Source organism: Microtus oregoni, unplaced genomic scaffold (genome assembly GCF_018167655.1).
Source record: "Microtus oregoni isolate MIOR12 unplaced genomic scaffold, Mior012 000028F_ref0000031, whole genome shotgun sequence".
NCBI lineage: Eukaryota > Metazoa > Chordata > Mammalia > Rodentia > Cricetidae > Microtus > Microtus oregoni.
In genome coordinates, this window is record NW_024543087.1 from 27,284,321 (window position 1) to 27,307,705 (window position 23,385).

General features: G+C 45.7%; 1 protein-coding gene across 2 annotated transcripts; it reads left to right on the forward strand.

Annotated features, from left to right (window-relative positions):
- The first annotated feature begins 12,274 nt into the window (after positions 1-12,274).
- Rnf7 (ring finger protein 7) lies at positions 12,275-19,476 on the forward strand. 2 transcript variants are annotated; one of them, XM_041677317.1, is made up of 3 exons: positions 12,275-12,523; positions 16,352-16,399; positions 18,948-19,004. In XM_041677317.1, the coding sequence occupies exons 1-3, from the start codon at positions 12,356-12,358 to the stop codon at positions 19,002-19,004; spliced, it is 273 nt and encodes a 90-aa protein (XP_041533251.1). In that variant the 5' UTR covers positions 12,275-12,355. The 2 variants fall into 2 exon arrangements, with proteins under 2 accessions (XP_041533251.1, XP_041533250.1); XM_041677316.1 differs by having other exon boundaries at positions 12,321-12,530; positions 18,948-19,476.
- Positions 19,477-23,385: the final 3,909 nt, after the last annotated feature.

Consider the following 23,385-nt stretch of genomic DNA (forward strand, 5'->3'; position numbering starts at 1 on the left):
CCGTTTCTACCATCCAGTGAGTAAATACTCTCCCCTGTGTGAGTTTGTATGTGTGTGTTATAATTTTTTGTTTACTTGTTTGTATATTTATTGAGACTGGGTTTTACTCTGTACATCAGACTGGTCTTGAACTTGTGGCAATCCTTCTGTCTATTCCCGAATGCTGAGAACACAGGCATGAGCTACCATGCCTGTTTGTGGCTGTCATTGTTTTGTTTGTTTCCTTCTTTATGTATTTTTAAAACACAGCTATTTCTGACCCGAACATGTTGTGCATGGTGGCCCATAGTGTCATCCTAATTAACACTTGAGAGACTAAGGCAAGGAAATTGTCACAGGTTCAAGACCAGCTCGGGCTATTTGGTGAGGTCCAAGCCAGTCTGGTATACAGTATTAGACTGTCTCAAAAACTAAAACAAAAAAATCAACAGTCAAAAGAGAAAGGGAGGGAGAGGGAGACTTTGAGAAATGCTAGATGCAAGGAATGGAAATCAATAAGCCAAACCACAGACCAGCAGTCAGGTCAGAAAGTGAAAAACAGTGTGGGTGGGTGTCAGCGGTCAAGTTTGGGACGGAATGCGGCTGGCACGGCTTTCTCTGCATTTGGAGTCCTCTAAGTGATCACATCTATGGGGCCTAAACAAACAGCTGGCACAATAGTAAAGCGTTGCTCACAACCCTGGCTTTGGGGCGCTGCAGAGAATAACTGTCTGCCAGCTGGCTCCCGCAAGCAGCTCGCTGGAAACTGCAATCTTACAATTTATGGCTATGGTGTTTGACCTCTGGTCATTTTAAAGTCATTATATATGTATTTTGTCTCATGGATCCAGATCTGGATAGGGAAGGAGAATGGATCTGAAAGGAGTTTGAATATGACCAAAATGTATTGTATAAAATTCTCCAAGAACTTAAAAAAAAGGTATATGGCTCCTGGGAATTACAACTGAGGTTGGCCTCTGGCCGTCATACATGTGCACATGTGTATACCTGTACATACTTGAATATGTACATAATTGAATATGAGATAAATAAATGAATAAAACCAGACATATACAAAAGTGCCACCTTGATCATTTCTCAAAGGTCTTTGCCCTTTTACGATACAGTGTTTTCCGTGGAGTAGGGGGAGCTGTTAGCCACTACTGAAGTCTAAGGCATAAACCCCAAAAGCAAACCAAAGCATTTTTCTACATTCTGCCGCCTGTCCGGTATACTGTCACTTTTAGTAGCAAGTTAGCACAGCAATCTATACCATAAAAGTCTCCACATATCTGAAAGGAAAACTACAGCGAGAGTTGTATTATCTGGGTGTTATACAGGTGTTGGTGCATACCTGGTATTAAAGCCTTTGGGAGATGGAAGCAGAGGAACCAGGAATTCAAAGCCAGTCGCAGCTAACACAGCGAGTTTGAGGTTAGCCTGGCCACATGAGACCCTGGCAAGGTGGAAGAAAGCATGCCTCCAGGAAGAAAGCTACTTGCTGTCGCTTTTGGGGTTTTTTTTGTTGTTGTTGTTGTTTTGTTTGTTTGTTTTTTTCGAGACAGGGTTTCTCTGTTTTTTTTTTTTTTGGAGCCTGTCCTGAAACTAGCTCTTGTAGACCAGGCTGGTCTTGAACTCAGAGATCCTCCTGCCTCTGCCTCCCAAGTGCTGGGATAAAAGGCATGCGCCACCACCGCCCGGCTAGTCGCTTTTGTTTTTACATTCATTTTAATTAATTAATTTTAAGACAGGTCACACTATATAGCCCTAGCTGGCCTGGATTTACTATGTAGAGCAGTCTGACCTCAAGCTCACAGAGATTGCCCGCCTTTACCTCCCAAATTCTAGAATTAAAGGTGGGGTTCACCATATCCAGCCAATAAAAGTTTCTTAACTCATGGTTTCTTGTTCATTATTTCACAGGTAAAAAACTGAATACAGATGGCGTATTTGCAGATGGATGTCACCTACCTCCATGGCTGGACAGACATATCTAGAAAGATACTGCTCATTGTACATAAACATTGTTCATTGCTATCAACCCCCCTTTCAGGTTCTAAAGTTCATCAAGACCACTTAGCAGTGCCTATCCTGCCACACAAATTAAGTTATTTTTTTCCTTTTGGTTTTTTTTTTTTTTTTTTTTTTGGTTTTTGGTTTTTCGAGACAGGGTTTCTCTGTAGCTTTGGAGCCTGTGCTGGAACTCCCTTTGTAGACCAGGCTGGCCTCGAACTCACAGAGATCCTGCTGCCTCTGCCTCCCAAGTGCTGGGATTAAAGGTGTGCGCCACCACCGCCTGGCTCCTTTTAGTTTTTTGAGATAGGGTTTTTTACATAGCCCTGGCTGTTCTGGAACTAGTTCTGCAGACCAAATTGTCCTCAAACTCACAATGATCCACCTGCCTCTGCCTCCTGAGTGCTGAGACTAAAGGAGTGTGCCACCACCGCCCTGCACAATCAGTTTCTAAACTGTGGGTTTCATTCTGTCCCTGCGGCCACTAAGTCACCAGGAGGAGGCCGAGGCTTCACTGGTAACACATCATGACTAACATCAGTGACTAAGCCATTGCTGCTGGAGATCCCCTTATCCAAAATGGCCTAGCACGGAGAAAGAGCTAGCATACCCATCGTTCTCAGTAACATTCAGCTGTGATGAGCCTCCTGAGTGCTGAGACTAAAGGAGTGTGCCACCACCGCCCTGCACAATCAGTTTCTAAACTGTGGGTTTCATTCTGTCCCTGCGGCCACTAAGTCACCAGGAGGAGGCCGAGGCTTCACTGGTAACACATCATGACTAACATCAGTGACTAAGCCATTGCTGCTGGAGATCCCCTTATCCAAAATGGCCTAGCACGGAGAAAGAGCTAGCATACCCATCGTTCTCAGTAACATTCAGCTGTGATGAGCCTATGCGTGCCAAGGTGGTGGAGGCCCCTTGTGCTGGCACCGACTTGATTGAAGGTTGACAGCACCAAGAGGCAGAGACGGGATGGGCATCTGCAGAACCGATGAATGGGGAAATGCAAAGAGTGGTTGGTTATGATGGACCCTAAAGCATTTTGAACCCAGTGTGGTGCTACAGGCCTGTAATCCCAGCATTAGGAGATGGAATAAGTTTACAGTCAACCCCAGCTATATAGGGAGTTCAAGGCCATCCTGGGCTACGTGAGACCCCGTCTCAACAAAACAGAAAAAAAAAAAAGAAGAAGAAGAAGAAGAAGAAAGTTGAGCCTCTTTGGGTTTAGCAGCAGAAGCAAGATGGATGACAAGGGAATGTTCTGGTTTAAAAAAACAAAACAAGTCAGGGCAGTGGTGGTGCACACCTTTACTTCCAGCACTTGGGAGGCAAAGGCAGGAGGATCTCAGTGAGTTCCAGGCCAGCCAGAACTGTTACACAGAGTAACCCTGCCATGAAATAACAATAAAATAAACAAACAAAAACAAAGACACAAGCTGAATATGATAGCACATTCCTGGAGAGGCAGAAGCAGGAGGATGGCTGCAAGTCCAAAACCAGCCTGCTCTGTAGTGGACCCAGGTCAAGCAGACTGCACACCAAGACCCCATCTCAACGGCGAGCCCTCACAGGAAGAGAAACAGAGCTAAAATTGGCCCCGGAAACTGTGCTGGGGAGGGTGATGGGCTTGCCTGGTGCTGGGAAGGAGGCTGCCACACAGTAAGCCTTCACAGGACCCACTGAGTCACCAGTGTCTACACTTCCTGACCTCTGCTACAGAAAGGGCCCAGGAAAACCAGCAAGCTCTTCTCTCCCCCAGTTCGGTCAAACAGTAAATAAACCCATTTTCCTTTGCCAGTTTCTGTTTCAAATTTTCTTTTGGAAAATTAGGTAGCAGATTTCTGGGCCTAAGCACCCAGCAACACATGACAGCCCCATGCCAAAGGTGTTAATGCATATCACAGGTTCAAAAATTAAAAATGACTGTCAGGCAGTGGTTGCACACACCTTTAATCCCAGCACTCTCTGCAAGTTCAAGGTCAGCCTGGTCACAGAACTCGTACCTGGACAGCCAGGGCTGCGCAGAGAAACCCTGTCTTGACAAAAGCAAGAACAAAAGACTCATTTCTATATCGATAAATGAATAAATAAATCTGTCTGACAATACCAGACAGAATACTCAGGAGGCAGAGGCAGGGGGATCTCAATGAGTTTGTGGCTAGTCTCATCTGCAGAGCGATCTCCAGGCCAGCCAGAGTTACACGGTGAGACCTGATCTCAAATAAATAAACTTGAAAATGTAGATTTCATAGACAGAGCTTAGTAAGGAGAGAAACGGGGAGCGAGGGAGAGAAAAATTCTTCTTGGGTTTTTCTTGTGCATGAGAAATTTATAATGTGAAGGAAGATTTTGTTTGTTTGTTTTTTGTTTTTCTTCAAGACAGGGTTTCTCTGTAGTTTTAGAACCTGTCCTGGAACTAGCTCTTGTAGACCAGGCTGGCCTCGAACTCACAGAGATCCGCCTGCCTCTGCCTCCCAAGTGCTGGGATTAAAGGTGTGCACCACCACCGCCAGGCTTTCTGTTTTGTTTTGTTTTGTTTTTTGATTTATAGTGTGAAGGAAGTTAAAGTCTTTACTTTAACCAGACAGAAACGTGACTACAAATCTGGCCAGCAGGAGTGTTTAGAGACTGTGACCGTGTCAGGTTGTGATTACTAGTCTTTTTGTTTATTTGTTTTTCAAGACAGGATTTCTCTGTGTAACAGGCCTGGCTGTCCTGGAACTCGGTCTGTAGATCAGGCTAGCCTCAAGCTCACAGAGATCCACCTGCCTCTGCCTCCCGAGTGCTGGGATTAATTGAAAAGCATGAGCCATCGTTGCCCAACATGACTGTTATTCTTAATTGTCAATTTGCTGGAATTTGAAACCATGGGGGAGACACAACAATGGACCGACTCTACATGGGTGTTTCCAGAGAGGTTTAACTGAGACAGAAAGACCCACTAGATATCGGTGCTTCCGTCCCATGGGCTGGGGGCCCAGACTGAATGAAAGGGAGGAGGAGAGCTGCTCACAGCCTCCAACTCTACTCCCAGCTGGGGCCATGGTGACCAGCTGACCTCCTGCTCCGGCTGCCATGCGCCCCCACCTTTCCTTCCTTTCATTGCTCTTGTTAGTCATTTTGTCAGAATGACAAGAAAAATAGCTGGTACAGCTTCCTAAAGGAGACCACCCTAGGAATTAGGGTCTTTTCCAAATGAGGAAGCTTTGAATCACTGGACTCCCCCGACCCCCAAGACACCGGACAGTTCCCTATGACTGATGGTTTATGCATGATAATTAGGGTTAGGTAAGTTTTCTGTGTTGCCACAGTATGGTACAGCCAAGAAGATTATTAGGCACCAGATTTATGTATTATGAAAAGCTTGCTGGTTTTCAGCTGTGTCAAGCTCACCGCAACTCAATTCGCCCTTCTGTAAAATACAGATAAGAAATAACTGGGCCTGGTGACTGTTAGACTCCTAAGACAGTGTAAAGAGACGAAAGGAAGAAAGGGACTACCACCTGACTTTCAACAGATGAACGTGCCATGTTGAAAGAAGGTACTGTCAGTGGCAGAATGTAGATTAATAGAAATGAGTTATGTTGTAAGAGCTAGTTAATAATAAGCCTGAGCTATGAGCTGAGTGTTTATAATTAATATTAAGTTTCCATGTTGGCTATCTGGGAACTGGCGTGTGGGAAAGAAAAGTCTGTCTACACAGATAACTTAGATGCTGGGGCCTGTTGTTCACTTACGTAAGCAAAATTAGTTGCCTCAACTGCACAGAATGTCCTTGATCATATGTAGGTGGGATATGTGTATGCAGGAAATGCATGAAGATGTTTCCCAGTTGGACAAAAGCGGGAAAGTATGTAGCCTTGTGGGTTTTGCTTTATGAGCACCTGACTAACCTAATTCAGTGCCGTTCTCTGGGAATCCCAGGTGTGGACCTGGCCAGTGTCCACTGTCCTGGCCAGTATTAAATAAAGCTTGATTTAATTAGACAATCATAGGTTTGGTCTTCCATAATTTTCAGATTTAACAAATGGCCATAAGTCATTTTCCTAGGATTTTAAAATCTAGGGACTATCGACCCCAATTGCCAGAAAAAAACAACACAAACAACACAAACATTGTCACAAAATTTTCATTTCTCACATCTATTCTGTTTTCAGGATGAATGAGAAAATGACATAAAAGGAAGAGAATAGTTAGATTTTGGGTTGTTGTTGTTGTTTTTTTTTTTTTTTTTTTTTGTCAACTTGACACAAGGGTCACATCTTGGAGCAGGGAACCTCAATTGAGAAAATGCCCCCACTAATCGGTAGGCAAGTCTATGGGGCAATTTCTTGAACTGGGAGAGGCCAGACCACTGTGGCTGGTGCTGCCCCTGGGCAGGTGGTCCTAATTTGTATAACAAATCAGGCTAAACAATCCTTGGGTGTAAGCCAGTAAGCAGCATTCCTTCACGGTCTCTGCTTCAATTCCTGCCTCCAGATTCCTTCCCATCCTGAGTTTTTTCCTGTGTTGACTTCCCTCAGTGATGGACTGTGATCTAGAAGTATACATATAAGCCAAACAAACCATTCCTCCCAAAGTTGCTTTTCATCATGGCCCTCATTACAGAAAAAGAAAGAGAACTAAGACACGCACACCCCTTTCTTTTAAACTTCCCTTTCCCTTATTCGGCTGGTATACAAACTCTAAATCCAGGCTGCCGTTTTTTTCTTTTCTTCTGTGACTTCTACTTCTACAAATCAAAACCTGCCTTTTCTCTTGCTAACCTTGTCTGTGTAAGTCACAAGATGCCAAGAACTGAATTTAAGAGGGCCTGGAGAGTTTTTCCTCTTTAACCACAGGAAAGATTGTTTTCATAAAAATGAATGGCATGAAGGAATGGTAAAATAAGGACCAAAGAATAAACAGTGGAAACATTCACTTGTGATGGGAATAGGGTTTTTCCTGAAGGGCTTAAACATGTTTGAGCTAAAGGAAAGTCTCTGAAGCAAAACCCAACCTCTCTTCAACATTCTGAACAAAGGAATAGAGACTCTCCCACTGAGGGGGATAAGGCCATGGTAGAGCCATCTTGTCCTGACTCTGTATTTGCTTAGACAGTTCTCAGCCCTCTACCCAACCCCACTCCCACAGTGGTCACATCTACCCTGCCGACACATTTGAGATTTCCATGGCCTCACCAGGGGCAAGATGTATTAACCAAAATAACTGATGTAACCAAAATAACTGGAGAAGAGCCAAGTCAAAAATAATTTTCATGTTATGTCTGAAATAATCAAGATGTTGTGCCAGGAAGGAACATTTCAAGGATGCCTTGCCATGTGAGTTATGTCATTGATTTTTACACTTAAAAATGCTGTACCCCGCCCTAAGCATCAAGAGACGCTGAGGTATGAACCCAGTCTTGGTTGTAATAGGGCCCCAGACCTTAGTAGGCCCCAAGATCTTAGCACAACTGACTCCATGATTGAAGTATCATTCAGGCTGTAAAATTCAGCATTTACTCAGAACCACCTGCTAAAACTAAAGACCTAATCTACCAAAATTCGTAGTTCCGGAAGAAGTCTCTAAATGTACTAACCTTGCTTTTTGGTTTCTATAATTCCACTCCTGGGTAACTCTTTTTGTTAACAGAAGTATGTCAACCCAGAAAATAGTTTTTGTGCTTAAAATCTCAGCCTGAGAAAGGCTCAGGTGTTGCGGAATATTATTTTAAGATGTGTTACATTTGTTTATGCTGTGGAACATTTGTTGAATGATGCACAGATATGTTGCATTCTTTTATTTTGCAGTTGTTTAATGCTGTAAAGCTGTGTTACTTTGCCTGTCTAAAATATCTGATTGGTCTAATAAAGAACTGAAGGGCCAATAGCTAGACAGAAGAGAGAATAGGTGGGGCTAGAAGGTAGAGAGAATAAATAGGAGGAGACATCTAGGCTAGAGAAGAAGAATGGGACGAGGAAGGATGGAGAAAAGGAGGGAGGAGGACACCAGGGCCTGGTCACCCAGACACACAGCCAGCCACGGACTAAGAAGGGAAGAAAGATATAACGAAAGGTAAAAAAATCATAGTTAAAGAAAAATGGGATAATTTAAGTTAGAAAAGCTGCCTAGAAACAAGCCAAGCTAAGACGGGGCATTCATAAGTAAGAATAAGTCCCTGTGTCTTTATTTGAGAGCTGGGTGGCAGGCCTCCAAACAGTAAAAAGAAAACAACTACACTCAGGGCTACACTGGGATCCCAAACACTCAGTGTGGTTGCCTGCCAGGTTTACTTTTGCTTTTTGTTTTTTTCAAGACACGGTTTTTCTGTGTATCTCTGGCTATCCTGGAATTTGCCCCATAGACCTGGTTGACCTCAAACTCACAGAAATCTGCCTGCCTCTGCCTCTTGAGTGCTGGGATTTAAGGGGTGTGCTACCATGCCTGGCTTAATAAAGACGCTTTATTGACTTAAACCCATGTCTGGGCAGTCTTCTCTTGTGACTACCCCACAACAATGGTCATAGAACAATAAAGGACTTATATGCTTTTTTAAAATGTGCATCGGTGTTTTGCCTGCATGTATGTCTGTCCGAGGGTGTCAGATCTTAGAATTACAGACAGTCGTGAGTTGCCGTGTGTGTGTGCTGGGAATCGAACCTGGGTCCTCTAGAAGAACAGTCAGTGCTCTTGACCACTGAGGACTCATAGACTTTCAATGGACTGAGCAAAGTGGTTGTCTGTACCTTTCTCCAGTGGGGCATTACAGAAGCAGGTATATGAGGTCCAGAGCTTGCATGGGAGCATCCGCAATACTCTCCAGCTGGTAAGAGGAACCTGAAGGATGGTGGCCAGCATGAGCTGAGCAAGGCAGGAGGCAGGCACCTTTTGCTTTTTCCAAGTCCAAGCTCTCTTGTTGTCCTTGCCCTCTGACTGCCTTTGATCTGAGACAAAACCTGTTGGCAGGGGCATAAAAGCGGATCACAAGGGCCCCTTCCGGGTGGCTTAAGTTATGCCTGAACTAACTGCACAGCCTGGGCCTTCCTTGGCTGTCCCTGCTCTGCCATTTCCCCGGAGCACATTTGCTTATACATGGTGCTCTTGCCCATCTCTTTGCCTAGTCTCCGTCATTTGGAAGGCCTTCCTGAGAGAGCGCCAGATGTCTGCACTGCAGACTTCCCCTGTTCTCCCTCCTGTCTGGTCTCACAGTCCTCTGCTGGGCCAGCCATGGGCACGGCCCACCCTCATGCTCTCCCAGCCGTCATTCTTTCAACTACGCATATACAGGCGTCCCTCCTTCCCTGACTGCTGGGCTCTCCCCCGGGTGTGGTTTATCTCCATCTGCCTTCTTCCTTCTTCATTAACCGTCTATCACATACAGCCATCAGCTTCAGATTAGGGGTCTTCTTGCATAAGCAGAAGATGTGTTTGGAGCAGGTAACTCAGGCTTGTTCATAGGCATCATAAAGTGTGGGCAGATCCCTGTCTCCCTTCACTATTGCTCTGCTCTGGCCAACAGATGAGATACACAGGCCAGCTGTCCACTCTACCTCCTGTCTCCCCAGTTCCTATTGTTGTTACGGAGCAAGTGGGACCCTGATAGGTCCCAAAGTGGGTGAGCAGCCTGTGAGAGACCTTTGCAACAGGTCCCGTGGTGGGCAGGTCCAAACCACAGCTGGTGACAGAATACACCATGCAAGCAGAGCTTAAGTGAAGAGTTTTATTTGAGATAAGTGTTATGGTTTTCATCTCTTTAAGAGGCAAGCCACGCCCACTCCCGGCAACCCCTGCGCTTCCCCTGCCATCTTAGATTCTGTCTGTCCCCTCTTCGCATGCACGTGTCTCTCTCAGGCCCGTTTATGTCTCTCTCCTTTCTTTCCCCCTTCTTTAAGTAATAAATATTCAATTCTATTCTGTATATGATGTGTCTGCTCATGTCCCTTCTTTCTGTCTCCTGCACACCTGCTTGCTGCATGGCGGGACCAGCCCGCCTGGCATGAATCAACGCTCGGGAACCACCTGGGGATCTTTTTTTGTTTGTTTGGTTTTGTTTTTGTTTTTCGAGACAGGGTTTCTCTGTGGCTTTGGAGCCTGTCCTGGAACTAGCTCTGTAGACCAGGCTGGCCTCGAACTCACAGTGCCTCCCCGAGTGCTGGGATTAAAGGCGTGCGCCACCACCGCAGGGCCTGCCTGGGGATCTTGTAGCATTTTTAAGCCCAGCCCGCAAGCCGCTCTCCTGGGACCCGCCGCCAGCTGCTCAGGACCCGCCAGCATTTCTAAAAAATCATAAAAATAAGGAAAGGAAGGAAAGAATGGGGGAGGGGGACAGACAGAGAAATGAGACAGGAAAAGTCCTCCCTGCTCCTTTAGAGGAAGAGCAGGAAAGAGAGCTGATGTGGGCGGAGCTTGTCTCTTAAAGGGACCTTGGCACCTGTGTATAGACTAGGACTTCCTGCCAGATGACAGGGCAGGCTAGGATAATGCCTAAATCCTAACACCAACCTCACCTCTTACATACAGATCCACCAAGCAGGACTCTGCAGCCACACTCAGTGCTCTATATATTAATGTGTTCTCGGTCTTCTAGCCCCTCTCCAGGGGCCAGGTAGGGATGTTGGGGACTAGCAGATCATGAGAGGCCAGTGACCGGAGCAAGGCTCTGAGTCCCTACACTTGACACCACAGGGTGTAGTGGATTTAAACACCCCTCCAGACTCTACACCTCAGCTTCTGATCTTTATGGGAGACATCTACTTTGCTTGGAAAAACAGATGACTTTGGGTTTCAAGACTGGCACCTTCATATGACAGTTCTATGATAGTTGCCACTTTCCTAGTTTTCCATTATGTGGTTTTTTTGTTTTGTTGTTTTTTTAAAAGAGGAACTTAGGGCCCTCCTACAGGGTTTCTGGGATTATTTTTCTTTGTGTAACAATATTTTGTAACAATTTCCGTTTTCCACTCTTATTTATACATAGCAATCATATGACTGAGGCTTTCGAGGCAGGGGAATTATGAGTTCCAGGGCAGCCTGGGCTACCTAAGGAGTCCTAGGCCAGCTCGATTTAAAAGGGGAAACTGCCTCAAGGAAGCTAGCAAATAAACTAAATCTATCTTTTACATGAATAAAAGCCTTTGCAGATCCTAATAGCGCTCCAGAAGCAGAGGCAGGTGAATACCAAGTCAGCCTGGTTCAACAGTGATTTCCAGGCCGGATGGAGCTGTGTAGTGAGACCCAGAAACAGAAGCCTGGAGCAGTGGCCCAGGCCTTTAATCCTAGTTTTTGGGAGGCAGAGGCAGGCAGATCTATAGAGCTAGTTCCAGGACAGGCTCCAAGGCCCTAATAAATTTTAAGTGTAAAGAAATCCAAGATGCTGGGTGTGGTGATTCACGCCCTTAATCCCAGCATTCGGGAGGTGGAGACGACTCAATCTGAATTCAAGACCAACCTGATCTTGATAGGTTCCAGGACAAATCAGGGCTACACAGTGAGAAAAACCTTGTCTTTTTTTTTTTTTTTTTGGCTTTTCAAGACAGGGTTTCTCTGTAGCTTTGGTGCCCGTCCTGGAACTAGCTCTTGTAGACCAGGCTGGCCTCGAACTCACAGACATTCGCCTGCCTCTGCCTCCCGAGTGCTGGGATTAAAGGCGTGCGCCACCACCGCCCGGCGTGGAAACCTTGTCTTTAAAAAAAAAAAAAAAAAAAAAAAAAAAAAAAAAAAAAAGAGGGAGGAAGGAAGGAAAGAAAGAAAAGAAATCCAAGACTCCCACTCCCAAATTAAAACCCACTGAACCAGATTCCTGGATCTCTTGCTTTCTACAGGCCTCCTACGGTCAGGCATTTTGTAAGATACAGTGATGGGGAGACTTTTCTTTTTTTTTTTTTCTTTTTTTGGTTTTTCGAGACAGGGTTTCTCTATGGCTTTGGATCCTGTCCTGGAACTAGCTCTGTAGACCAGGCTGGTCTCGAACTCACAGAGATCCGCTGCCTCTGCCTCCCGAGTGCTGGGATTAAAGGCATGCGCCACCACCGCCCAGCGACACTTTTCTCCCTACTCTGATAGTTCACATTTGGGAGAGACGACAAATGAAAACGGAAGCAAGGTGATGTCCGAGAGATCCGGGTGTAATAAAGGAAGACGCAAGACAGCGCTCGCTCTGCAATAAATGCCCATGGCCCGTGCAAAGCAGCAGCAGGCGCAGAGGGTCCCAGTGCAGGCCTCGTGGCGTCACCGAGCCGGGCCAGCCAATCAGCACCGCCTACCTCCGGCGGCGCGGCGTACCTGCGGGAGGCGCCGCGGCACGCGTTTGGGCCCTACTGAGCCGCCATACCTCCCGCCTCCGCGCCCGACGTCCGCGTCGCCGTTCTGCGCCGCCGCCATGGCCGACGTGGAGGACGGCGAGGAACCGTGCGTGTTGTCCTCGCACTCCGGGACTGCAGGCTCCAGGCCGGGGGGCGACAAGATGTTCTCCCTCAAGAAGTGGAACGCGGTAGCCATGTGGAGCTGGGACGTTGAGTGCGACACCTGCGCCATCTGCAGGGTCCAGGTGATGGGTAAGCGAAGCGCTCGCGGCACGCGAGCCTGGGGCTGCTGGGCGGGCTCCGCCGGCGAGCACTGGGCCGAGCCGCCCGTGCGGGGTGATTCCCGCGAGTGGTGGGCGTGACCGAGGGAACACAACCGGGTGATCCCCGGGAACCAGTGTGTGGGTTGCCCAGCGGCCAGCAAACCTCACAGCGGAGCCCGAGACGTGGATCTGAGGGTTGGGGTGTTTGTTTTTGAGAGACTCGCGTGTTCCCCAGGCTGGCTTGGAAGTTGCCCAACTAGCCGGGGTCGGCCTTGAACCCCCGGTGCTCCTGCCAGCACCTCCCAAATTCTAGGGAATTATGAGCCCGCGCCATCGTGTGGATTTCACTTCACGGCTCTTGTCAATCCCGAAATGATACGCAGTCATTTGCGTAGATTCGTTGTTGCAGCCGCTCTTTGGCTGGTTTTTAAAATTCAGATCGACAAGACGAGTCAGAGCTCGCTTGTCTTGAATCGAGGGCCAAGAGGATTTAAATCCATGGGAATCCAAGGATAGAAAAGTCCTTGCTTGGTACAGAAACATGAAACTTCATCATGTCCACTTCCCATAAATGGTACCATTTCTTAGAGAAAATACTGATCTGCCCTTTTGTGCCCTTTCAAAGAACCTTTCATAGTCAGTTTTATTTTGAACGAAAATATTGGGCCAAGTGAAACGTATGAAACCAGCGTAATCTAGTTGAGTTTTTTTGTTTTTTGTTTGTTTGGTTGGTTTGGTTTTTTTGAGACAGGGTTTCCCTGTAGCTTTGGAGCCTGTCCTGGAACTCGCTCTGTAGACCAGACTGGACTCAAACTCACAGAGATCCGCCCGCCTCTGCCTCCCTAGTGCTGGGATTAAAGGCGTGCGCCACCACCGCCCGGCCTCTAGTTGAGTTTTACATAGTTTAAGAGCCCAGTCCAGGCCGGGCAGTGGCGGCGCTCGCCTTTAATAACTAGTACTCGGGAGGCAGAGACAAGTCAAATCTCTGTGAGTTTGAGGCCAGCCTGGTCTGCAGAGCGAGTTCCTGGAAGGCTCTGCTTGTTAATTCAAAGGCATATATAGGAAATCCAGCCCAGCCAAGATGTCAACAGCAGAAAGACAAAAAAAAATTTTTTTAGAGAGGTAGACCTTTTTATTTATAAAATTACATTTATTTATTGTGTGTGTGTCTGTGTGTGTGTGTGTGCGCGCGCGCGTGTGTGTGTGTGCGCGTGCTGTTTGTTAGTTTTGTGCTGGGCAAGGTGGCGCACAGTTTTTAATCCCAGTACTTGGGAGGCAGAAGCAGGTGGATCTCTTTGATTTTAAGGTCAGTGAGCTCCAAGACAAGCCAGGTATGTGTAGAGACACACTGTCTCAACCCAACCTTCCCCCCACCCCCACACATTTTTTTCTTTAATTTGTAATTATATATTTTGTTTTTGGATTTTCCAGACAGGGTTTCTCTGTGTAACAGTCCTAGCTGTCCTGGAACTTGCTTTCTAGACCAGGCTGGTCTCAAACTCTCTAAGATCCGGCCATCTCTGCCTCCCACCGCCGTCTGGCTGTATGTTTTGGTTTTTTGGTAATCATGTATCTGTATGGAGGATATGTGCATCTGAGTGCAGGTGCCTGTGATCCCTGTGGAGATGGAGTTACATCAGTCATGAGCTCCTTTAGATGGGCATTGGGACTGAACTCGTCCTGTTTGAGACTCTTAACCACTGAGCCATCTTTTCAGCCCTGGATTTTTGATAATCTTAAAGTGACTTTCTTGCCTTCTTACTCTAAGGTTGGCCCATCCATCCCATTGCAGTGCAGGTAGTGCTCTCCTTTGGGTTCCATCCACAACCCACTTCCTCCTGAAAGGAGCAGGTGGCATAAAGAGGAGGCCAGGCCATCTGTACAGCCAGGGTGAGGGTACCTGACTCTGTTAGTTTAGACATTTAACACGGGTTTTGTGGAGCCTTAGGTTCCTCCTTTAGAAAAAGAGGTAGTGGCGCCAGGTGATGGTGGCACAAATCTTTAATCCCAGCACTTGGGAGGCAGAGGTAGGTGGATCTCTGAGAGTTTGGGTCCAGCCCAAACTCACTACAGAGTGAGTTCCAGGACAGCCAAAGATACACAGAGAAACCCTGTCTCGAAAAACAAAAAAAGTAGTGACTCACTGATTCTCCACCATATGACATACTTGAGCCAGGGCCCAAGTATATCATATGCGTGAGCCAGTGTAAGGAGAGGCAGGAAGCCGTCTTCAACTCCAGGCTGGGTGTTCTTTTACAGAATTTTCTTTTTTTACCTTTCGAAGTCATTCTAGCCCTGACGTTAGCAGCACACTGTGTAACAAAGCAGTCCTGAACTCAGAGCAGTCTGCTGGATCTGGAGAAATGGCGCGGTGGTAAAGAGCACAGACTGCACCGATGTGGGGCAACTCACAGAGTGCCTGTAGCCCCGGCCCCAGCCGTGTCCAGCGCATCTGGCCTCCGGACACCTGCGTGCACATGCCCACAGTTAGCACACACACATAATTAACACCAAGCATTTTCTGTCAGCTTGAGCCTCCTTTTACCAAATTTGGACTGTTTATACAGTTAAAGAATGAACCAGTTTCACTGGTCCCTAAAGTATTGTGTTGATTGAATTATTAAGTTTCCATTTCTGGTATTTACTTAATTTCTTCAAGTACTTTGCCGTTGTTGGGTGAGTGCATTGAGGACTGGGGGTTGGGCCATCCTAGGCCATATAGTTGTTTTTTTTTTTTTTTTTTTTTTTTTTTTTTTTTGGTTTTTCGAGACAGGGTTTCTCTGTGGCTTTGTAGCCTATCCTGGAATTAGCTCTGTAGACCAGGCTGGTCTCGAACTCACATAGATCCGCCTGCCCCTGCCTCCCGAGTGCTGGGATTAAAGGCGTGCGCCACCATCGCCCGGCTTAGGCCATATAGTTTTAAGCCAGCCTGAGCAACATAAAACCCAGTCTCAAAAACAAAGGAAAGGAATTTTGCTTATGGAAAATTAGGAAAAAAGTTGTTAACTTTCAACTAGGTTGTATAGTCACATGGCTTAAAAATTCGGGGTTAGCCGGGAGGTGGTGGCGCATGTCTTTAATCCCAGCACTTGGGAGGCAGAGGCAGGCGGATCTCTGTGAGTTCGAGACCAGCCTGGTCTACAGGAGCTAGTTCCAGGACAGGCTCCAAAGCCACAGAGAAACCCTGTCTTGAAAAACCCAAAAAAAAAAAAAAATCAGGGGGTTTATGTGAAAATTTCTTCCTGGTCTATCCTACACTTTATTGTTGGGCAGGGCTGGGGGCACATGCTTGTAATTCCAAATCATTAAGGCAGGATTTTAAGGTTGTCATCCACAGTATGTTCAGGTTAGAGACTAAGGGCTATGTGAGACCCTCTCTCAACAAAAATCTTTACTGGTTCCTTGAAGATAATAACTAAGGAATACATGGGCATGGCTTATTTACACTGGTGTCTTGAAAATAACCCTGAGGTTGGTCCTTGTGAGTGAACAAGCCAGTGGCCTTAAAATAATTTGTTATGGTATAGTTGGCATCTTTGTCTTGAAGGACTTTCCCTAATGCCACTGCCAAGTTCTCTTGTCATATGAACTTGTAAGATCATCGTTAGCCCTGGTCAAATATTGGTCACAAGTGAACTAATAGAATGCCATGTATTTTATTTCTCTTTAAATAGTTATTTTTAGATGAGAAATTAATATGAAATGCTTATCTCCATCTCTGATCCTCAGGGCTTTTGTTTGACTTTGAAGGTCTGGGTTTCCAGTATTCCTCCTGAACCTCAGATGAGATTTGCTTTTGTTTGCTTTTAGATGCCTGCCTTAGATGTCAAGCTGAAAACAAACAAGAGGACTGTGTTGGTATGTGTTAATTCTCCTTTCTGCCTTTTCAGTTGGAGGTTTTCTTCTGTCTCTGTGGGAATGTTTGAGTTTGCAATTCAAATTGACTTTATTGAACTATCTTTGGTAACCTAGGCCTGTAAATCCATGACTAAGAGGTTGAGGCTAGCTTTCGCTACATAGTGAGACCTGTTTCCCAAAGAAAGAAATGGCTTTGTCAGTACATAAAAAAATTAAGCCATAAAGCAATAATTAATTACTAGTGTAAATATTCAGAGCACTTAGGCGCTGGTGAGATGGCTCAGGTAAAAGCACTTAACCTCTCAAACCTGACCACTCCACAAGGTCCTCTGCCATCCACGGGGAGCAGTGGCATGCATGCCCCTCATCCTATACACACAATTAGAAATAAGAGCAAGCAAAATCAGAATTAAAACTAAAAGGGAAAGAATAAATAGTAAAATGTTTTAGTTCTTTAAAAAAAAAAACCTTATTGAGATAAATTTATGAGTTCTTCTATTTTAGTTAATAATTGAGTATATATTCCATTCATGGTCTTGATAAACATTTTGCTAAGCAGAAAGAAATACATTTTCTGCTAAGAAAACTAGAGGCCAGGACTGGTGGCACACACTCGTACTCCCAGCAGAGGCAGGAGGTACACTGTAGGTTGGATACCAGCCTGCTCTATCAGCAAATTCCAGGCCAGTCAGGACTATGGAGTGAGACCCTGTCTCCAAAGGAAAAGGAAGTAGGACAGAGGGGAGGGAAAGAAGAAAGGAAAGACAGACAGATTTTTAAGACCTGAGCATGTTGGCCTACGTCTGTAATCCCAGCACCTTGCAAGCCTGAGACAGGGCAGTTACCATAGTGTACATAGTGAATTCCAGGCCAGGCTGGGCTTATAGCAAGGCCCATCTCAGCAAAGAACCCTGGTCGCAGAGACATGCCTCTCCAGCCGCTCTGCAGATCTGATAGGTGAGGAGCTGCACTGCCTGCTGACATGGTAACTTTCTGGTTTTGGTCTCAATGTGTGGCTCTTACTTGACACTTGCTATGTAGACCAGGCTGGCCTTTCAGTGATCTCTCACCCTGCAGGGACTGGCCTTCATGACCTTACCAACTGGTCAGTACCATAATTCAAAACTTCACAGCTTCACAAAAACAGCTCAGTAGATAGACAGCTGGTGATGTTCCCGGACTACCATCTGTTTGTAATAGCCAGCTGTAAGCCCAGGGCCTGTAAAACATTGTATCTGGGTAAATAAAAACCAGGAGGATGTTATAAGGAAAGTGCAAATGATCCCTAAGGTCGCCTCTTGGCCGAGGAGGTCTGGGCTCTATGACAGATTCAAGGCCTTTAATCTCCTAATTTAAGAAGACACCAAATAGATTTGTTTAGTAGCATGGGATTAAGTTTACCCTGAAAAGAAGTGACATGTTTCTTTTTTCTTCTTTCTTTTCTTTTCTTTGGCGGAGAGGGTCGAGACAATTTATCTGTATAACAGCCCTGGCTGTCCTAGAACCAGGCTGGCCTCGAACTCTCAGAGATCCACCTGCCTCTCCTGAGTGCTGGGATTAAAGGAGAATGCCACCATGCCCAGCCTGTCGCAAATTTCTTTCTTTTGTTTATTTGTATCTTTCACATCGTGCCTCCCGATTACACACACACACACACACACACACACACACACACACACAAAGTTTTTTTAAGAATAAAGGAAGAAAGGAAAAAATCTCATCATGGAAGCTGCAGTGTGATACAGTGGGCCGTGCAGTAAACCCTTTAGCCATACATTTTACATGCAGGCGTTCATCCCAAAGAATAACTGGTCTGGTGCCCCAGGTCTCTCTACTGTCAGTGCTGGGCTCTCACGGGACTCTTCCTGGACATCCCGTTGCTGCCCTGGGTCCACAGGACCAGCACACACAAATACACACACACCCGTGCTCCAGCAGCTCATGGGTGCGGTGGATGCTGGGGTGCAACATGTAATCCTGCTTCTGGGCCTGGTTGTTGGAGGATTGGTCAGACCCCCAGCCTCTCCACCGCCAGGCTGAGCTCTGCATTCAGTGCATATTTCTTAAGGTAACTTATATTTGTAAATTTTTTTGTAGATAGAAAAAACCAATTTGACCATTTATCCAGCTTTTTTCAGGATTTTGAGCCATTACTATTTTCTTGACCTTTTTTTAATCTAATTTTGAACTTAGTAATTTAATTTTTTTAGAATATTTAAAAATTATGCTTTGATTATTTCATACAGTCATACAATGTATATTGATTATGTCCACCACTGGTCGTCCCTCCTGCTCCCCTGAACTCTCCCTCCATGTGGTCCCCTCCTACGGTCATGTCCTCCTGGGATTAGCTATTTTAATTGAACTATGTCATGTCAGTTTTTGGGTGGGTTGATTGTTTGTTTAATTGATTGGCTGTTTCTGAGGCAAGGTCTTGCTTTGTAACCACATTGGCCTAGAACTGGAGGCACTCCTCCTGCCTCAGTACTCAGATGACAGGTACGTACTGCATACCCACCTACTCAGCTGTTCTTTTTTTTTCTTCCAGTGGTCTGGGGAGAATGTAATCATTCCTTTCACAACTGCTGCATGTCCCTGTGGGTGAAACAGAACAATCGCTGCCCTCTCTGCCAGCAGGACTGGGTGGTCCAAAGAATCGGCAAGTGAGATGTGGTAGAAGACTCGGGTGAGGTTGGCGACCCTGGATGATCTTGCTGTCAAGTTACTGGACAAAGACTAGACACTCCAGTGGATTAAGTCTTCAGATAGAAAGACTGGTGTGCAGTCTTGAGATTCATCCAGGGCATGGTTTAGCATGTTTAATTTTGAGAAAATCTGTACAATTAAGATAATTTATTAAAATGGCCTTTCCTACCTCTGGTGTGTGTCATACATACTGCTTAGGAGAGCTAATAGAGGGACTGGAGAGATGGCTCAGAGGTTACGAGCATAGGCTGCTCTTCCAGAGGTCCTGAGTTCAATTCCCAGTACCCACATGGTGGCTCCATGCCAGAACACTATGTATAATAAATAAATCTTTAAAAAAGAAGAAGAGCTATAAGAAAGAATGCCAAAAACAGAACAATCCTTACCATTTCTCGGTTGGTACGTGGGGCTGTGAGAACATTTCATTCACAGAAGAGCATTTTTGTGTTAATGCCGGATTGTTTTTTTGTTTAAAGAATGTTATAGTAACAAATAAAATTCATTTTGAAAACCCAGCTCCTAACCTCTGCTCCCAGTTTTTTTGTTGTTGGGAGAGGGTAACCCACTGTATCTTTATTTGCTGTAAGTGAGGATTTTGACTTTAGGTCAGTGAAGAGGGTAAGTAAAATGGAACTCAGTGAATGGGACTTCGGCCAGGTTCTCCATCCTTGGCTCATCAAGGAAGCCTGAATCTGCTCACCTCACTTTTCAATCACGTGGGGTTTTGTTTTGTTTTTTTCCCTTTGAAGCAGAGTTTCTCTTTGTTACAACTCTGACTGTCCTGGAACCCTCTCTATAAAGCAGATTGTTCTCAAGCTCAGAGATCCGTCTGCTGGGATTAAAGGCGTGCACCACCACTACCCAATATTAGCGGGAAATGCTTACCAGTATAACACTGGAGTTCATTATACAATATTTAATAAGTGAAATATTGTTTTGAATTATTAATTTTATCAATACCCTTAAACTTATTACACTAATTTGTTAAATAGAAAAAAAATAATATACTCTTTATTTTGTAGTAAAACTTAATTACTTGGAAACACACAAACATGTAAATTTTATCAAACTCATCTAGTGGGGTTGGGAAGATGGCCCAGTCTGGGAAGTGTTTGCTGTGTGAGCCTGAGGACCAAACTTCTGTTCCCTAGAGCTCATGAAAACACTGGGTGTGGCAGCCCTGCCCTGTAACCAGGAGATGGAGACAGGTGGCCCTTGGGCCTTCTAGCCAGCTAAATAGATGAGCTCCAGGTTCAGTGAGAGACCTTGTCTCAAAAAGATAAGATGAGTTCCAGGACAGGCTCCAAAACCACAGAGAAACCCTGTCTCGAAAAACCAAAAAAAAAAAGATGAAAAACAATTGAAGGCGTCTCCCTCTGGCCTGTGAACACTCTGCACACACAAACATGTATAAGGTTTTATTTGGGGCCATAATCTTATTCTGAAGTGGAGGTTGTTTACAGGAATTTCAAAGAAAAAAAGTCAGGCTGGAGAGGTTTTAGTGGCTAAGAGCATTTGCCGCTCTTAGAGAACCCAGATTTCAGTCCTAACATCCATGTTGCAGCTCATGAGGAATCCAGCATCCTCATCTGGGCCTCTGGGGAACTACAGTGCACATATAAACATACGGATATACATACTTGCAGGCAAACTCTCGTGCTCTAAAAAGTTTTTTTTAAAAAATGTGTTTAGTGAAAGCCCAGAATTAATGGGTGACAGTTTGAGGTAGGGTCTCACTGTAGCCCAGGCTAGACTGGAAGTGAGCAGAGACAGTTTGAGGTAGGGTCTCCTCACTATAGCCCAGGCTGGACTGGAAGTGGAGACAGTTTGAGGTAGGGTCTCACTGTAGCCCAGGCTGGACTGGAAGTGAGCAGAGACAGTTTGAGGTAGGGTCTCCTCACAATAGCCCAGGCTGGACTGGAAGTGAGCAGAGACAGTTTGAGGTAGGGTCTCACTGTAGCCCAGGCTAGACTGGAAATAAGTGGAGGTTGGCCTTGGGCTGTAGCCAGCTCCCTTCCTCTGCCCCCGAGTACTAGGATTCACCTCTATACCTGGCTGAGTTATGTTTTCTTTCATACTGGCTCTGGTTTTCTGAAATTTTAGGGCCCTAAAAGCATGGGTAAAAATTTTCTAAGATTTCTAGGTACTAAAAGCATACACATTTTTGGTCATTAGTAGCTTTTTGACACTTTCAAAGCTTGAAGTGTGGAGCAGCTGTGGAGAAGGGAGTAGCCTGTCGCGGTTGCTTTGACAGTTGGTAAGAAATCAGAAGGGCAGTGGTAATGACTTGGTGTTCACCCAGCAAAACTAACAAAGCCCTATTTATGCTGCAGTTCAGCATCTGAGGGCAGCGAGGAGGAGGGAGCGGAACAAAGCTTCGCTCTGACTCTGCACCCCGCTGCCCTGTGACCACTCAGCATCCGTACAAACTGTCTCATCAGAAAAACATGCAGAGGCATTTTAGTTGTGAGATCCAAAACCATGAAGCAGGGTTTTCTCTCCAAATGATTAAATGGTATTAATTGCATATTAGTAAACATTTTAAAACCACACAAAAAAAATTATAGGTAACAGGTTCTTCAGCTCAAGTTATTTTGAACAGTTTCGGACCATAGGGTGGTATATAAAGTCTGCGGTATTGGCCCCTATGTACCATCTCAACATCATAAGCCACCCCCGGCCCCATCTGTCTCCACTGTGTTCAACCTCAAAAACGTCAGTTTCTAAAACTTCTCTTTGGAGGCAGGACTGCCTTTCTTGGAACATCTCGGGTGCTCGGCAGATGGGGCTGTTTGGATTTTGCTGCCACAGCCTCTCAAGCTATCGGTACAGGAATGAAAATTTCTTTAAAAGGTAAGGTTCACTGTGTACTGGGGATTGAATCCAAGGCCTTGCATTTTCTACCTTTTCCCAAGTGCCCATCATCCTCTAAGAGCCAAGGGCTGCTTGCTTTCTGTGAAGTCCAGACAGTGAGCAGCTTCTGCCACTGCTCAAGCCCAATGTGACCCAGCGCTGGTAAACCCCACAGGCTTTTAGGCCTGAGTAATAAAGTTGCTCTTGTTTTTTTATCTGAAAAAGGGATAGAGATGCTTTGTCTTTTTTGTTTGTTTGTTTTTGAAGACAAGATTTCTCTGTGCAGCCCCTGACTGTCCAGGTACTAGTTCTTTTTTTTTTTTTTTTTTTTTTTGGTTTTTCGAGACAGGGTTTCTTTGTGGCTTTGGAGCCTGTTCTGGAACTAGCTCTGTAGACCAGGCTGTTCTCGAACTCACAGAGATCCGCCTGCCTCTGCCTCCCGAGTGCTGGGATTAAAGGCGTGCGCCACCATCGCCCGGCTCAGGTACTAGTTCTGTAAACCAGATCTGCCTGCCTCAGCCTCCCGAGTGCTGGGATTAAAGGGGTATTTTCTTTAAAGTTATTTTGAAAAAAGAAGTAATCCTGTGCTTCTTAAATGACAAGTCTCTAGTGTTTAGTAAGACCAGGTATAAATAATGTCTAAGGAAATTGTGTGTGATGGCACATACCTGTATCCACAGTGACTGGGAGGCTGGGAGGAGGATCACAAGCGTGGGCTATAAAGACTTTTTTTTTTTTTTTTTTGGTTTTTTGAGACAGGGTTTCTCTGTAGCTTTGGAGCCTGTCCTAGAACTTGCTCTGTGGACCAGGCTGCCCTCGAACTCACAGAGATCCTCCTGCCTCTGCCTTTCAAGTGCTGTGATTAAAGGCGTGTGCCACCATCACCCGGTTTATAGAGAGACTCTTAAACCAAGAAAATAGGTTACAGTCCCCAGTTAGTTCCTTGGGCAGCTGAGGATAGGGAACCTGAAATGACCCTATCCTAGAGCAATAATGACGAATATCTTGCATATCATCATAGAACCTTCATCTGGTGATGGATGGAGATAGAGACAGAGACCCTCACTGGAGCACTGGACTGAGCTCCCAAGGTCCCAATGAGGAGCAGAAGGAGGGAGAACATGAGCAAAGAAGTCGGGACCACGAGGGGTGCACCCACCCACTGAGACAGTGGAGCTGATCTATTGGGAGCTCACCAAGGCCAGCTGGACTGTGACTGAAAAAGCATGGGATAAAACTGGACTCTCTGAACATGGCGAACAATGAGGGCTGATGAGACGCAAAGGACAATGGCACGGGGTTTTGATCCTGTTTAATGTGCTGGCTTTGTGGGAGCATAGCCAGTTTGGATGTTCACCTTCCTAGATATGGATGGAGGGGGGAGGACATAGGACTTACCACAGGGCAGAAAACCCTGATGGCTCTTT

Coding starts and splice junctions, on each gene's coding strand:
- Rnf7 (XM_041677316.1), top strand. CDS start 12,356: ATGGCCGACGTGGAGGACGGCGAGGAACCGTGCGTGTTGTCCTCGCAC. Junction 12,531..16,351: donor CTGCAGGGTCCAGGTGATGG/GTAAGCGAAGCG, acceptor GTTTGCTTTTAG/ATGCCTGCCTTAGATGTCAA. Junction 16,400..18,947: donor CAAACAAGAGGACTGTGTTG/GTATGTGTTAAT, acceptor TTTTTCTTCCAG/TGGTCTGGGGAGAATGTAAT.